Source organism: Eumetopias jubatus, unplaced genomic scaffold, assembly GCF_037043125.1.
Source record: "Eumetopias jubatus isolate StellerSeaLion01/CBP00866 unplaced genomic scaffold, mEumJub1_p1.0 scaffold_9, whole genome shotgun sequence".
NCBI classification, from domain to species: Eukaryota; Metazoa; Chordata; class Mammalia; order Carnivora; family Otariidae; genus Eumetopias; species Eumetopias jubatus.
In genome coordinates, this window is record NW_028274815.1 from 98,853,961 (window position 1) to 98,870,199 (window position 16,239).

The window sequence follows — 16,239 nt, forward strand, 5'->3', positions numbered from 1 at the left end:
TCATCCCAGTGGATCCTAACAATAAGAGGCAACACTTGAGCACTTAATATGCGCAGGTGCTCTACATACTCTGCATGTATTACCTCATTTGATCTTGGCTACAACCCTTTGAGGTAGGGCTTATTATTTTCTTTGATTTCTGTGAAAATTAAGTGTCCAGGGTTAAGTAACTCATGCGTGGTCTCACAATCACTAGAATTTGTGTTCAGACCTGCAGACCTTTTAACTCATCCTCTTGGTAGTTAGGTTCTGCCCTCCCACCTCCTGTGTGGCCTGGCCAGAAACCTGAGGGGGCATCTTTGACTCTTCCTTTCTCATCACAACCCCCAAGTTCTGTCAGCTTGACCTCCTAAAGATCAGAGATCTCTTTATCCCAGTTACACCAGGTCTTGCCTCCATCAGCTCTCATTTACGTGACTACAGTGGCCTCCTAGTTTCTTGGCTTCCCATATTGCTCCTCTCCTATCTGTTCTCTGTAGAACACCAGGTCTGTGTGTTCTTCGACAACATGTCCCAAGGTACTTTTCTGCCACCATCTTTAGGATCAAGTTAGGAATCCTTAATATAACTTCCAAGACTCTTCACTATCTGGCTTCTGTTGCCCTATTAAGCTTCGTGTCTTGCCACTTCCCCCATAGCAAGCCAAGATCTGGTTTTATTGAGCTTCTCTTGAGTTTCTCTATTATGTACGAAGAAGAAGGGCACAGCTTAGGTTTACGTTTCCACAGGAAGCTTGCCTTGATTCTAGGTAGTACCAAATTCTGGGATCAGTACCCCACTCTGTATGTTATAACACTGTGTCCTTCAGTCCTAGCTTGCGACTCATTGGGTGTCCACTTGTGTTTATTTGTCACAGACTGAGAGTCCTGTGGGGTCAGGAACCATGTCACCTTTATAGACTGCTGTATCCCTGAAATCACCCTGTGCCTGATGCCATGCTCAATTAAAAAAAAAATAGGTACTCAGCATCCCATGAGAGATGAAGATATTCACACCCACATTTTGTGACCTCCTGAGATCACACAGCTCACTAGCGACAATTGTAGTGGTCAGCAGCCCAGATTTTGATATCAGACTTGGATTCAAGGTCTCCCTCTGCTACTTACTTGCTTTAAGCCTCAGGTTTTATAAAATGGGAATGAGAAACATGTCAGCCTGGCAGGGTTGGGAGAACAGAGTGAAGGTATTGCCCACTAAGAACCCAGCCCAGCACCTGCCCTTTGTAAACAGTCCTCAGTGATAGGATTTCATTGGAACCCAGGTCTCCCAACTCTCAGAGGAGCATTTGGCTTATGACCACGTGCCTGTGACATCGTCAGAGCAGTGTGTGTTCGTGGTTCTATGAGCTGTTCTTAGAAAGTAAAAACAGAGACTGAAGACAATTCCATTAAGGAAGTTCTCTGATTTTGAAAGTTTTTTATCTAGTGATGCTTTTTGACTGTGTAAATATTTCTAGAAAGCCTAAACTGCACTGAAGTCTAAAAAATACTATGAAATATTTCCAATATTCTCTTTATTGTTGTATAAAAGAGAACAGTCATATACTAACTTTAATGAAACCTTATCCCTACTTAGAGTAATGACATATGTGCTGAGCTTGGGTATTGGCAAATACCTTTCATATATATTTATGTGATTGATTTCTCATGGATGGCAATGCCTATAATCTGCAGATTATTTTCATTTGGTAGGAGAATACGTATAACACTAAATGACAAGTTTCAGTGAAGGATATAATTCTTTTATTGTATATCACAAATCTGAGCATTGCTTAAGAAGTGATGGTATTTTGGAAGTAGGCTGCCCTGGGTTCAGATCCTGGCTTCAGATCCTGGCTTTACCACATCTCACCATTATGACTTTGGACAAGTTCTTTCACATATCTGAGCACTGGGTTCCTCATCTATAAAATGGAGATACTATTTGTTATTGTTAGGATTTGCTGGGAAGACAAAGTAAGCTAACATGGGTAAAGCACTCAGCACAGCACGCAGGTCTGCTTACAAAAGCCACCAGACATCTTATGCTCAATATTAGCCCAAATTAAATGGATAACACATCTAATTAAAACATTCGTTAGCTCCTTGTAAAGGTAACTTTTGCCAATCTGCATTTGCACATTATACAAGGAAAGTTTGTGATGAATTTTTCCGTAGTTCAGCTTTTTAGCTGTATCTGCCATTTACCATAACGGGAACATGTGTAAGTTTAAGAATTACTGTTCATGCTGTTTAAGAAGAGTGAAATCTTGTAGTCAGTAAGTCTAGTATTTGAGAAGAAATCAACTTTTGTTATCAATATTTTAGCAAGTTGTTTTAAAACTCCCAGTGACTAGCCCCCTTTATTTTGCTCGCTCTCTGGTAAACCCGTTTACAAACTATGTAGTCCCCAGTTACTTGTATCCTAGAACTGCTGGTCATAGGAGGCTCTTGATGAACCTGCCTATGGTAGAACCATGTACAAAGTGGTAAAACTATGGATTTGACTACTGTCACAATTATTATTGGTACTCATTATTAGTGCTATCATTATGATGGGAAGTGTGCAAACATAACACAGCTAACTCTTTGGAGTCTTTGCTTTGAGAAATTATTGGGAAATGTGGTATTTATAAAAAGATGTTTCAATGTGTGCATGGCTATTGGCTTTTAAGTACTTTACTGCTTTTCTCCTGATGTTTTCCCCCAGTTAATTCTTTTCTTAATTGATGTCTGTGCTCTCTCTCTCTCTACCTCCCTGGCAGTCTTTTCCCTATAAAAGGACCCATCTGTCTAAGGTAGAGATTCTCCATTTTTATATACACTCATCAGTGACTAAGCTGCATAGAGTAGACATGCTTATCATTTAGAAGTTTCCTTTAACTCTGCTTTTTCAGGACAGTGGTGCTTTGTTTGTTTTCCTTCAAGTAAAATATGTTCTTTTCTGCCTGAATGCAAGCACCCAAACGTATGTCTAATTTCTAATCATAGTCATAGGTAGAGCAAAGAAAACATTTTAAACTTGCTAATCCATCGTAATTAAAAATAATGCTTAAAAAATGGATGCTCCTTGTAATATGCAACTATATACAGAGAATAAGAGAGAAAGAGAAAAGCTCTTTCAGAAAAGTGACTCATTTTCATTTGATTTTTTTATTAGACTTGAATTTGAGCGGCAACAGCGTGAAGAACTTGAAAAATTAGAAAGTAAAAGGTAAGCCACGTGGGGTACCGGTTTTAACACTAGTGTAGTCTTTGGAGTCTTGCATTAATCTTTCATACAGAGTTCATCAGGGTCTCTTTCAGCACCTCCCTATGGTTCTGTGTCAGGTATTTACGTGTCTAGTGACTGCAGGTCATTCCTCTAGCTGGTTTGTTTTACCGCACGTTTGAACTTTTCAAATAGTACATCTTCAAATACTCGTGAGAAAGGGGGAATAGAGTCAGTAGGCAAATTTCATGCACTTGTTAAATTTAATACGCCAAGTATATGCTTGTTTATATTTAATTCAAAAGGATATCCTCCTTAGTAATATTGCCTGAGGTTTTAAAATAACCCAAAGAATGACAGTTCCCCTTCCTTATGCCTCTTCCCCTCTTAAACTTCTTTGCTTATGTTGTTTGGCCATTTGTATTTCCCTTCTATAATTTGTTTTTTTATATTTTTTGCTTACTTTTCTCCTGGGTGGGTGTGTATGTGTGTGTGTGTGTGTGTGTGTGTGTGTGTGTGTGTGTGTTTAGCTGATTTGGAGAGGTTTTTGTTTTGTTTTGTTTTTTTATATGTTCTGAATGTAACTGTCTGATAAAGCTAAGCATTTTCTCCCCCCTTCTCCCCAACCTATTTAACAAGCCAAGAAATGGAGAAAGGACAGATACTGGAGTAGAAACTAAGGCCACAGAAAATCTATAGATTGGATATTTATTTTCTGGACTCTGGAGTTTAGATGTTACAAACAAATTAGTTTAGTTTCCAGCATCATATAAAATAGATCCTAGGTGGGACAGGAGATAGAGGCCACATAGTGATATTTTGCACACCCTGTGTTTTTGCTTTGGAGGCCATCCCAACCTCAAAACACAGATTTAGCCCCCAGTGGGGATCATTTGTTCTCCAGGACCAAACATGACATGTCACCTCTGCAATCATCTATCTCAGTATTCTCATGGAGACACCTGTTATTTTCAGCATTACATGTTAATAAACTAATATTTTGGGCCATTTGGTGATTACCATTTGTCCTAAACTAGTGATTAAATGCTAAATAGCATGTGGTTATTTGAACTGGAACAATGAACTGTCGATTATCTTGACTTTGATATTTGACCCCAATGAATTGAAGACAGCATAAGCATTTTTATTTAATGTCATTTTGTAACTGAATTTCTATTGAATTTTAGCCATTGGGCAGAATAAAATTATTCACATTTAAATTTAAATTGGGCATGGTTCTTTCTCTTTGAGCTCAGGGGGCTTTTAAAATTATATCATGCATAACACATTATGCTTATAGTCTCTACAAAGAAATGATATCAGAGGCTACTTCAGGAGATTAGGCAAATGATACGTTGGACAGTTACAGAGTAAAAAAGTTAAGCATGATGCTGCTGGAAATGAAAAGAAAAGCAGTTCCCCCCACTTTTTATTTTCGCAAAGGGTTTGACTTTGTGTTGTCTGTCGATTTTCAGAACATTTCAATTAAGAGAAAAGTTAGAACAACATTTGTGCTTAGCCATCAAATGATAATCAGCCAACATTTGGCATTTCAGGAAACTCATAGAAGAAATGGAAGAAAAGCAAAAGTCAGATAAGGCCGAACTGGAACGGATGCAGCAGGAGGTGGAGACTCAGCGCAAGGAGACGGAGATTGTCCAGCTCCAGATCCGCAAGCAGGAGGAGAGCCTCAAGCGCCGCAGCTTCCACATTGAGAGCAAGCTGAAGGATTTGCTCGCCGAGAAGGAAAAGTTTGAAGAGGAAAGGCTGAGGGAGCAGCAGGAAATCGAGCTGCAGAAAAAGAAGCAAGAGGAGGAGAGCTTTCTCCGAGTCAAAGAAGAGCTCCAGCGGCTGCAAGAACTCAACAACAACGAGAAGGCCGAGAAGCTCCAGATATTTCAAGAGCTGGACCGGCTCAAAAGGGAGAAGGATGAGCAGTACGCCAAGCTCGAACTGGAGAAGAAGAGGCTGGAGGAGCAGGAGAAGGAGCAGGTCATGCTTGTGGTGCATCTGGAAGAGCAGCTGCGCGAGAAGCAGGAGATGATCCGGCTTCTCCGGCGAGGCGAAGTGCAGCGGGTGGAGGAGGAGAAGAAGGACCTGGAAGGCATCCGGGAGTCCCTGCTGCGGGTGAAGGAGGCCCGGGCCGAAGGGGATGAGGACGGTGAGGAGTTAGAGAGGGCTCAGCTGCATTTCTTAGAGTTCAAGAGAAGGCAGCTGGTCAAGCTAGCCAACTTGGAGAAAGACTTGGTTCAGCAGAAGGACCTCCTGAAAAGAGAAGTTGAGGAAGAACAGGAGCTCCTGGAGCGTTTAAAATCTGCAAATGAAGAAGACGTTAGATTTTTGGAGAACAATGATGGTAGCGTCACAGATGTCACCCTGGCGGCTCAAAATTTAGAGAAAATAAAGCCGGTGGAATACAGGCTGCAGTATAAAGAACGCCAGCTCCAGTACCTCCTGCAGAATCATTTGCCGACCCTGTTGGAGGAGAAGCAGAGAGCATTTGAAATCCTTGACAGAGGTCCTCTCGGCTTAGATAACACTCTATATCAAGTGGAAAAAGAAATGGAAGAGAAAGAAGAACAGCTTGCACAGTACCGGGCCAATGCGAGCCAGCTGCAGAAGCTCCAGGCCACCTTTGAATTCACTGCCAACATTGCACGTCAGGAGGAAAAAGTGAGGAAGAAGGAAAAAGAGATTCTCGAGTCCCGGGAGAAGCAGCAGAGGGAGGCCCTGGAGCGGGCCGTGGCCAGGCTGGAGAGGCGGCATTCAGCCCTGCAGAGGCGCTCCACCCTGGGCCTGGAGATCGAGGAGCAGAGGCAGAAGCTGGCCACACTGAACAGCAGCAGCAGTGAGCAGTCGGGGCTCCGGGCCAGCCTGGAAGCTGAGCAGGAAGCCCTGGAGAAGGACAGGGAGAGGTGAGACGGGGAAGGGAGAGCATGGCACACAAATGATCGCATGTTTTCCACCCCTCCTGCTGTGTCTCTCCCTGTCTTTTACAAAAGTAATTCTTTTTTGCCTGTGTGTTCTCTAATACACCAGCAAATGGTTATGGTCAAGCCAAAGCTGAGAAAGTGCCCCTAAACATTTTCTTTTCTCCTTAGGATCCTCATTTTAGAATCATTGGCCTACAGTTGAAAAAAACACCTGAAGAAAACCAAAGCCCTTGTCCCTTACTCCACTGGCCTATGAATGTGAATGTGTTCGTATTTGATAAATAGGACAGCTTCCAACCTGCCCCCTCCCTTGGGTCTGGCCCCTCCCCTCCTTCCCTGTCCCTCCTTTGGCCCTCTCTCTCCCTTTCTCTTTCCCTTCCCTTCCTCCCTCTTTTTTTCCTTCTCCCTGTCCCCTTCTTTACCCCCTCCCGAGCCCCTCCTCTGGATTTTTCCTATCCTCTCCACTCCCTTCATCCTCACCATGGGCTTACCATCTTCTCTGGGACCACATTGGTTACAATAAAACATCATCCTTTTGTGCGCAGACTGCACCCTGTGCTGATGTCCACACCCAGTGGGAAACTGAAAAACAGCCATTCTCCTACCCCTCCTGATTCACAGTATTTGAGGGAGGCCCCGGGATTCTGCATTAGAGTAAACTACTAAACAAACAAAATTCTCCAGGTGATTCCAAACACAGTGGTATTTTTAAGCATGTGTGGTGATGATTTACTCACATTTCTTTTGGTGTTGTGAAAACTGAAACTAGGAACTAGCACTATTTTCGTGGTAAAGAAAGAGCATTTACCTTCTCCCACCCATTCCCTGTCACCATGCTTCCCACACAGTAGGTTTTCAAAAGGAATAAATACATGAATTCGAGAACACTTTCTCTGGTAGGCCAGCAGACATGATGCCAAGCCTCCCAGAAATCTGTAGGCGCCTGGTGTGCAAACATAACCCAATTTGTTGTCCTAACAGGGTGGGTAGGGGGATGGTTCATATCCTGGCCCAGCCCCATTCTGCTTGGCTGGCCTTGGCAGGCTCTTTGATCTTTGGGCCTCAGAGTCCTCACTCTTACGGAAGGGGGCAGAGGAGACCGGGGCCTGTGCATTTTCTTTAGCTCCAGACCCTTTAGTCCGTTGAGATTGTACCTGAAGCCCAGGTTGGAGGGCCTGGACCGCTGACCGCTCTCCAGCATTCTAACCACCCACAAGCACCCCCTGAGGGGCTGTAACCAAAGCCTAGTTGGCTGGCTTGTAGGAGCCCAGCTTGACATTGGCAGGGGCCTGGGATCCATACTGATGACAAAGCAAGACCTACTGTGAGGCTGGAGCCTCTCTCCATCATCTTGCCGAACAGGTTGGGACAACCACCCTCCTGAAATGATCTGCTTGTACTGTGGGTTCTATTTACCTTTGCTCTCTGGTAATTCCTTCCAGCAAAGCAGCAAGAAATAACAATCAAAAACCATAATGCTATTACTTGGGAGAAATAGGTTGGAGGTTTAAGAAAATGATTGCAGGTATGTTATGTAAATGAAATTGCTGGATAGAGCTCCAGCCCCAGGAAATTTAAAATAGTGGAGGGCACACTCTCAATTTATACCCTGCAGTGTGCAGCAAGAATGCAGCATGAGCTTTTAGCTTGATGTCCCTGGCTTTTGTCAAGCAGCTTCACTCCCTGGCCATTTGTTATTAATACTCTATTACAGCAGATACAGTATTGTGATTTCCATGGAAGTGATTCCCCAATGTCAGTGTTCCTCAAGAAGCCACACAAAGGATGCTTTCAGCTTCATGTGTTTTGATGGAGTAGACTTTGCTAAGACCTAATTCAGGCCAACACATTCTGAGCTCTTTGCTCTGGCTGTGATGCTCCTGCAACTTTCTGTGGGTGTTGGTTTTGCTTGTTATTATCTCTCTGGGTTCTCATTGCTAAGCCAGGGCCTGCCGTGCAGCCCGAGTACACCTCTCATGAAATCCCACAAGCATGAAATTTTTAATTTGCGTGGAATTTAAATTTTGATTTAAAATTTATTATTTTAAAATATATTATTTTATATTATATTATTATTATATTATAATATTATTAAAATTTAAAATTAATGATCTCATCCAGATCAGACAACAGTGCGCTGAACTTGGCTTTCCTTTTTTGGCTTCCTCATAAACAAGATTCAATCCATTTTCTGTCTTCTTTTTCACCCAGTGGTTATATAGCCACTGGGGACAAGTGTCATGCAGTTAGAAGGTGGCAGGTCTGCTCACCACCCCACTCTGGGCCACTGTGTCCTCTTGTCTGCTGGCTGTAGGACTGTGGCCCAGGTATGCGCTGAGACCATTTCCTGGGATACCCTGCTTCCCTTGCCCCCTGTATAAGTCCCGTTTGGGTTTCAGGGCCCCACACCAAACCCTTTGCTCTGTGGAGTCTTTTCCATTGCTCCAGCACTGTAGGATGTCCTTGAACAACTCCAGTATGTGTCCTTAGTTCTGAACGTTGGCAGTTACTTACATGCAACTCATTTTTCTTACCATCTCTGAGACTTTATATTAATATTGTTACCTGGTTCTTTGCCCACCAACTGGTCCCTAACATCAATTCAATTTTTCATGGTTTCTTCTTCCTCCTTTGAAAATACTTCATACTGTGCAAGTTGATGCTTCGTAAGTACTTGCTCATCAGTAGACAGATGAAGGGCTGAGTTAAGCTGGGCATTGCCTTCTGTGAAACCCATGAGTGCGGACCTAGTGACCTTGTAATCACATTTCTGAGAATTAAGAACTTGGCTCTCATGTTCAGCACAGCTCAAATTGCTGCTGGTAACACCAGAGAGCTGGCAATACCATAGTGTGCCAGCATCTGAAGCTAGAATCTGAAGTTTGGAACTTAGGGAATTTGGAAGACTAGCTGATTCTCTCATTCGGTGTATGAAGAACTTGAGACCCAGATTTCATTAATTTGCCCAAGTTCACACAGTGCATGAGCTGTAGCCCTTGGCTGGGTCTCGTGTGCCTGGGACCATGTTTACTGGCAAGCTTGGCCCTCTGGTCTCCTGGCTCTGGATTCAAGCATGCTGGGGCCAGCAGGAGAATGACTTTATGCACACTTTACCTTGTATTATATGTATCATTTATCATTGGAAATAAATATTTGGTTCAACAATTTATAGTTTCTTTTAATTTCTCAAGATACTGACCTTGGTTTCCTAGATCTCTCATCTATTTCCCTTTTCCACACCCTCTGCCTTAGCCAAAGTGGATTCCTAGTTTTCGTGATGTAGGCCTTTGTTCGTACTGCTTTCTGCACCTGGAGAACCCTTCAGCCTTATCTCCAAACATCCGAATTCCCACTGGGCTCTGAAGACTCAACTTAGAACTGCCTTGATGCTGTGGATTCTCCTAGATGGGTGGTTTTTAAAAATTCTTTAAAGCTTAGATCTCTTTTGTCAAACTGAAGTATTTAGGGGGATCCCGATATAAAATCAAAGACCAACTGTTCTCATTGAAGCAGTGGCAGGGGGCTCAGAACCCTGCCCATCTACCTCAGAGGATTGGCTTGGAGCACAGTGGGAACATCTTTGCACTTGATAATTAAACTCTTTCCAACTTTGGACCCCTACAGCATTTGTTCGGAATTCTTGTGGCTCCTTATCACCTTATATCTTGTCTGATGTGGCACCTTTTCTATTAGAAGGTAAAGCTCTTTGCAAAGAGTGTCTAGATCCCCCATGTTTCTAGAACAGTGTCCCACCCACTGAAGATGCTCGGGCAATACTGTTAATAAATTAACTAATGTAACTCCCGTCTCTGTAGATTAGAGCATGAAATCCAACAGTTGAAGGAGAAGATCTGTGAGGTTGATGGTGTTCAAAAAGGGCATCGTGGGACCTTGGAGGGAAAAGCTGCTGCTTCCAGCTTGCCACCCAGTGCTGAAAAGTCTCACCTGGTCCCTCTGATGGATGCCAGGTACTGGACATGAAACTGTGCCAAACCTACATTTGTGACATGAGTTAATGGCTTATTGTACCTCATATTGTCCAGTTTGCATATGGAGGGATCTATCAAAGGTGACAACTGATAGGTGTCCTTGAATTGTGTATGCTTTGTTTCCATCAATTGATGCCTGGTGGGGAGAGGTATCATTTGAAGGAAACCAAAGACCTGGGGAATGGCCAACCAGATCCAAGGAATGCTGGTGCAATGTTGTGTGAGCAGGTAGAATTAGAAGGTGCAGGGAAACCACCTCATCCAGAAAGGAGTGAACCAAGTCCAGGCTAAGAGGAACAAAGAAGTAGAGCTAATTGAACCATACCAAGAAGAAGGACCTTGTGCTGACAGTTAATTTATGGAAATATTAATTACAAATAGATGAAGTCTGTAACAGAAATTGTACCAGTATATTCAGAATGATCATGACTAGCATATACATCTGATGCTACTATAGTAAAATGATTTTCAACTTGAGTGGCATTGTACATTGCTCTGTGGCTTAGAGCTTTCAGATAAATTGACTTAATCATTCATTGCCTATAAGAAAATGGATTATTTTCCTCAACTCCATTGGTGTCATGGGGACATTTCAGATTAGGCAGTCATGAGCCCTGGGCATTAGACAATATGTATTCAGATATCAAAATGTATTCAGAATGCTATGAGCCTCTGTATCCCCTTAAATCTAGGTCTGCATCTTCATTGGGGCTAGTTTAAAATATAAGTAAAGGTCCAGAGAAGTAATTCATTTGTAAGCGCCGTTGGCTCTGGCTCAGCTGTGTATGATTTTCCTTTCAGTGCTGAAACGTAACTACCACGTTTTATTACCCTATCCATTCTTCTGTGCTGTTTTACCTACACTTTTAATCTCTTTACCTAACATTTCAGAAATTCATCCAGGCATGGTCAGTAGTACCGAAATGTTTCCTAGGACTGTGCATGTGTTTAGAGAAATGAAAGCAGATTCTTTTTTAGTGTGCTCAGACATAAACGTGCAAAACAGTTCATTTTAAATAATCCATCTAATCATTGTTTCTAGAACTGGGGGAAGGAGAGCCTAGAACTCAGTGAGCCTTCCATGTGGGCAGCCTGAGCCACTAGAAGGATTTTAGCTGGAACTGAAATTCCCTGGTCTCCCCAGTTCCGCTGGGTGGATGGTTTGTACTTCCTACAGTTTCACCTATGTTCTCGAGGGTACCAGATGTCTAGTTGGCAACTGCCTCAGTAGTCAACCGTTTCTTGCTTCCATGCAAGACAGAGCAGAAACAATTCAAGCCATTGTTCCTTCCAGATAGTGAAGATTCATAAAGATTATATCCACTTTTTTTTTTCTTTCAATCCTCTTAAATGACTTTGTGAAGTGAGAAATAACTGTCACTGTTTTCCATATGAGGGAACTGAGGCTTGCTGAGTGAAGTGCTGAGTTTCAAAGTCAGGGCTGAGGCCATGGAGCCTTCCAAAACCGTGTCTGTGATTCTCCGCCTTGCAGCAGGGGTTCCACCAGGGAGATCCAGGAGAGATTTAGATGGAATCACCTGCTGTCCATTTTATCCTCAAGATTCTGTTATTTGTCCATTACTCTCTTCTTTTGGAAAAGCCCAGATAGTGAACACGTGGCACTAGATTTCTTAGAACGTAGAAGAATGTTCCAGTTTCCGAGTTGTTATGTTTGGTGTTTAGAAAGAGAAAGTTCCTCGTTTTGAAGGGCATAATGAAGAAAGGATCTCACGTGCCCTGTATGGTTAGAAGTCCTTAAGTACCACCGCGCCCACCTCTCTTGTTTGCAGGATCAGTGCTTACATTGAAGAAGAAGTCCAAAGACGACTTCAGGACTTACATCGCGTGATTGACGAGGATAGCAATGCATCTGCCGATGTGGTGAAGGTGAGCTGAGGGGGCCAAGCCATCGGTCATTCGTTTCCAAGACGACCTTGCCATAAGGTGATGGCGGTGGCAGTGATGGGCTCCTTTATTATTGTTCGTCAGTGAGAAAATTGAGATGCAAAATGTTCTAGAAAAATTAAATATTGCTTGGGTGGAGCTTAACAGGTAATAAACAGTGCTGATTCAAGAGAAACTTTACTTTAAAATGTTATACTTCTGGGGAAAATGCGTAAGTGAATGTACAGTCTTCTAAAACGTTTTATTTACTTTATTTGATTTATAAAGCTTCTACACATAACATTTTTCTGTTTTCTCCAAAAATACAACCAATTTCCTTAAGTATTTAATTTTGCTTGATAAATTATCCTGAGTAGATACATAATTTTGCTTTTGAGAAGATACATATTTGCGATGTTGATTTTTATCAAAATAAAAACATTTCATTCCTATTCTGCAACCTAAGAAGTTTCCTAAGGAAATTTTGTTTTTAATATTATTCTTAGAATTTTAAGAGTAGGACTAGATGCTTCAGTTCCTTTACAGGCAGATAGATCGATAGAGTCGTGTTTACCTCAGGAATATAAATTCTATAGAAGCGTTGTCATTGTTGAGCAAGTATGCTTCTTTAGAATTTTGTTCCCATAAATATTTCGAATCAAATCAGTTTCTTTTCCCTCTATGAACAAACTATAATTTAATATAGAGGGCTTTTTATTTTCTTATCAGGATAATGAGAAACTCCACAATGGCACCATTCAACGTAAGCTAAAATATGAGGTAGGTAATGATTTTTCAGATTGATAAGGTCGCCTTAAATTATGGCATGCTTGTGTGATTAAATTTTCTTAATGTTTAGTTGCATAATTAGAATTTTGAAGTCCCAGTGAGATTAATGGCTAATAGGGGAGGCAAGCTATTATATGGACTTAAAATTAAACGGAATCCTGCAGATTGAAAACTGCTTGGACTTTATTTGAATGGCATGTGACTGTGGTGGAGGCCCCTGGCCCCGTTTTTCATTTGTAACAGTATCCTTTCCTTTGGTCTGTGTTTAAAAGGCAGAATTATATAATCAGAATCAGATACAGGGTTTGGAAATGAAACCAAGTACCTCTCGATGTTTTAAAAATCCTGCTCATTTTATAGACTGTGAGTTGGCAGTAGTACAAAAGACATACTCTTGGTTGATTCGCTTATTTCTCTGGTGAATTGTCAAACCAAGGTTTATTTGGGCATACGATTTGTAAGGTTTTACTTGTACTTTCCTCCACTGAGGGACTTGTCCTTCTCATACACTCCTAAATTAAAAAAAACAAAAACACCCCCAAAGTACTAGGTGGTAGAAGTCTCACAGATGGCGCCCATACATTCCAGAACAGAGATGAAAGGGTGGGTGTTCCCCAGGAGGCTTAACTGACTTTGGCCACTGCCACACCTCCCTTCAGTCATCCAGTAATGACATTATCTTCCGCTGGACATCTGTCTCCCTAGCAGATAACCTTGGGAAGAGCAGGACGTTGCCCTTCATTTCTTTGTGTCCACTGTGCCTGGCCTGTAGCGGGCGCCCAGTAGGCCTTTCACAGAGCTGGTGTGTAGCTGTGGCACTGGCGGTCTAACCAGGGCAGGTATAATTAAGAATTCCCGTGAAGTGAGCCAAGAGGCAAGAGAAAGATGACCAAGGTGGAAATACTTGTCCATTTCTTTTGGCCTTGTCATCTGCTTGTCATTAAGTACGCCCTTATTCCTTTTACATTCTGGATATATGGTCATGGGCTTATTTTCACAACTGAAGCTGACCTTTTGAAAATTGAATCAAAGATCTTAGGATTTATTTTGGAGCAATTAAAATATTACACCAAGAAATGGATACGGGATCAATCCCATGCAACGTTTTTTTTCTATCAAATACTCAGCAATTTGTAAGATAAGTAATATGGAAATTGATGTTCTGTGTGTGAATCAGATCATCTGTTCTTAAATCATGTATCAATCAATATGAATGGCTTAGGCTTTCGATTTAACCTATGCATTAATCTACACAATGAAACCAATGACTACAAGAATCTTCATGTGCAAAAGATTTGCAAAGGTGCTGCCATGTCCCATTTCAACTATTTTTGACATCTTGAACAGAAAAGGTATCTTGCCCTGCTGCTGCCCAGAGACGTCACTGACACCAACAGCAGAGAAGAGGGGAGGGAGGTGGATTTGAACCACCACCAGGGTCATCCCAAGACACAGAGCTTCCCAGACTCTATGGCTCCCTCCTCAGGATCACAAGAGAGAGCCCTCCAGGGAAGTCATCAGCCCTCAGGACACAAGGCGCCGCAGACCAGTGCTTGCAGACATAGTCATCCTGAGCATACAGGCTGTTTTCAACCAAAATGTTTCAATCTACCTGAAATCACTTTTCTTAACGAAAGCAACCCTGGCGACACAAAACGTGTTCAGCACAGGTCAGGAAATCTCAGTGAGCTGATGCCTCATAAAGATGAACATGGCTTGGGAATCGAGTCCCACTGGAGTTTGCTGCAAGATTTGTCCCAAGAAGTGTCTATAAATAATGGAGGCAAGCAGACCAGGCAAAGCAAGTTACTCTGCTCTGTCCTCTCTGAAAGCATTTCTAGTGAGGAGAGGGCCTCCCACAGCATTCCTCAGAGGTCACCAGCCTCAATGTTTTATGGCGAGCAGCAAGTTGAGGGAGAGTTAGCTGCTAAAAAAGTTAGCTCTCCACAGTCCCTGATAAATAGGACAGAAGGAACCAGTGGGTTGCGCTCTTTTTGCCACAGGCTCTCAGACCTTTACAAAGATACCAGCAGTCACCTGCTACAGTCTGGCACAGAGGTGATCCGCCATGGCAGGCATGTGGGAAGCCTGTGTGACCCCCGTGGGCTCACCTTGCACGTGACAACGTCGATCAGAAGACTGCCGTTTCTGAAACTCTTTGCCTTGGATGCACCCCTGAAGTCACACGGGGTGTCGTCGGAGTCTTGTTCTTTCCCTGGACAGGCTCAGGCTGGCCGCAGCCACAGTGAGGAGGCAGGAACCACTAGACCAGCAGAGAGCACAGCGCCTTTCAAAGCACCAGGCCTTCCCACTGCCTCAGAGGCTGCGGGGTCCCCAGGCTCCTCCCCAAGCTCCGTCTGCCGCCCAGGATATGAAGGTGCTAGAAGGAGCTGTGCATTTAAGCAGACCCTTGTGCAGTTCCCAGCCTGGATGCTGAAACCTCAAGAGCACCCTTTAGAAGACTTTCTTGAGCACATGGCTTGTTCCCTGCCAGAACTTCCGGGTGACGTGATCAGAGTCCAGGGTGTTTACTGGCTTGCTGTTGCTAACTGTGCAGAACCTGACCCTCAGCCAGCATGTTTGCTCCTGCTTCATTCCATGCTATATGCTTTGGTTCTGTCAGATAACCCATCAGGCTCAGTGACCGTTTTTCATGCTCTACCTCTCTCTGGACTAGAGGAGATTCAAATTGGCTTCGGTGGGCAGAGCATCAGATTCCTGGGCTCTGCAGAGAGTCTCCTGTTCACCGTATTTAGTTACAACAAAGCCCTCTGTCAGCAGATATGCCGTGACCTCCTGACTGTCCTGTTGCCTGAGTCTGAGGTCCCTGCCTGCACTAACCATCCTTTGTTCCAGCAAGATCTGGTTCAGCTATCTCTTGATTGGAAAGCAGAAATCCCAGATTTAGTTTTGACAAATGGAGTTCGGTTGTCATCCAGATTCCGGAATACCTTGGTTGACATGATTTACTTTCTTCATGGAAATATGCAAGTCAATATCCCCTCTCTGGCAGAGGTTCAGTTATTGCTCTACGCGACTGTCAGAGTCGAGGGTGACCCCGCCCAAGACTAGTGCCTTTCGTTAGTCCTTCTGAACACCCACATTGCCCTTCTGAGGGAAGATCGAGTTTTCTATCCCCACGCCCAGTCTCTAAACACACCTCCTCCAGGAACACAATTTGATGTGACCAGATGCCGTGCTTTGAGCGAATTCAGGTGTATTGTTGTTTCAGAGAAGAAAACATTGTCATCCATCGAACTTCCCTTCTTCGAGACTCTCCAACTCCCATCCAATTCAAGAAGTAGCCCAGCCAGGCACTTCGAAGAAGCCCAGAACGTCCAGTTGTTAGCCGGCATGCTGGGTCTTTGGGGCAGTCAGAACTCAGCACCCGAGGTCTGGAAACTGACCCTCAGCTCTCAGGATGAGGCTCTATGGCTCATCTCACATTTAACAAG

General features: G+C 43.3%; 1 protein-coding gene across 2 annotated transcripts in view; it reads left to right on the forward strand.

The window, feature by feature from the left end:
- KIF16B (kinesin family member 16B) overlaps window positions 1-16,239 on the forward strand; it is a 306,377-nt gene that overhangs the window by 195,783 nt on the left and 94,355 nt on the right. For both annotated transcript variants that reach the window (XM_028113007.2, XM_028113008.2), the window contains 5 exons: window positions 3,139-3,192; window positions 4,746-6,104; window positions 9,938-10,090; window positions 11,902-11,998; window positions 12,725-12,775. In XM_028113007.2, coding sequence (XP_027968808.1) covers window positions 3,139-3,192; window positions 4,746-6,104; window positions 9,938-10,090; window positions 11,902-11,998; window positions 12,725-12,775 — 1,714 coding nt within the window. The remainder of the gene's footprint in view (window positions 1-3,138; window positions 3,193-4,745; window positions 6,105-9,937; window positions 10,091-11,901; window positions 11,999-12,724; window positions 12,776-16,239) is intronic.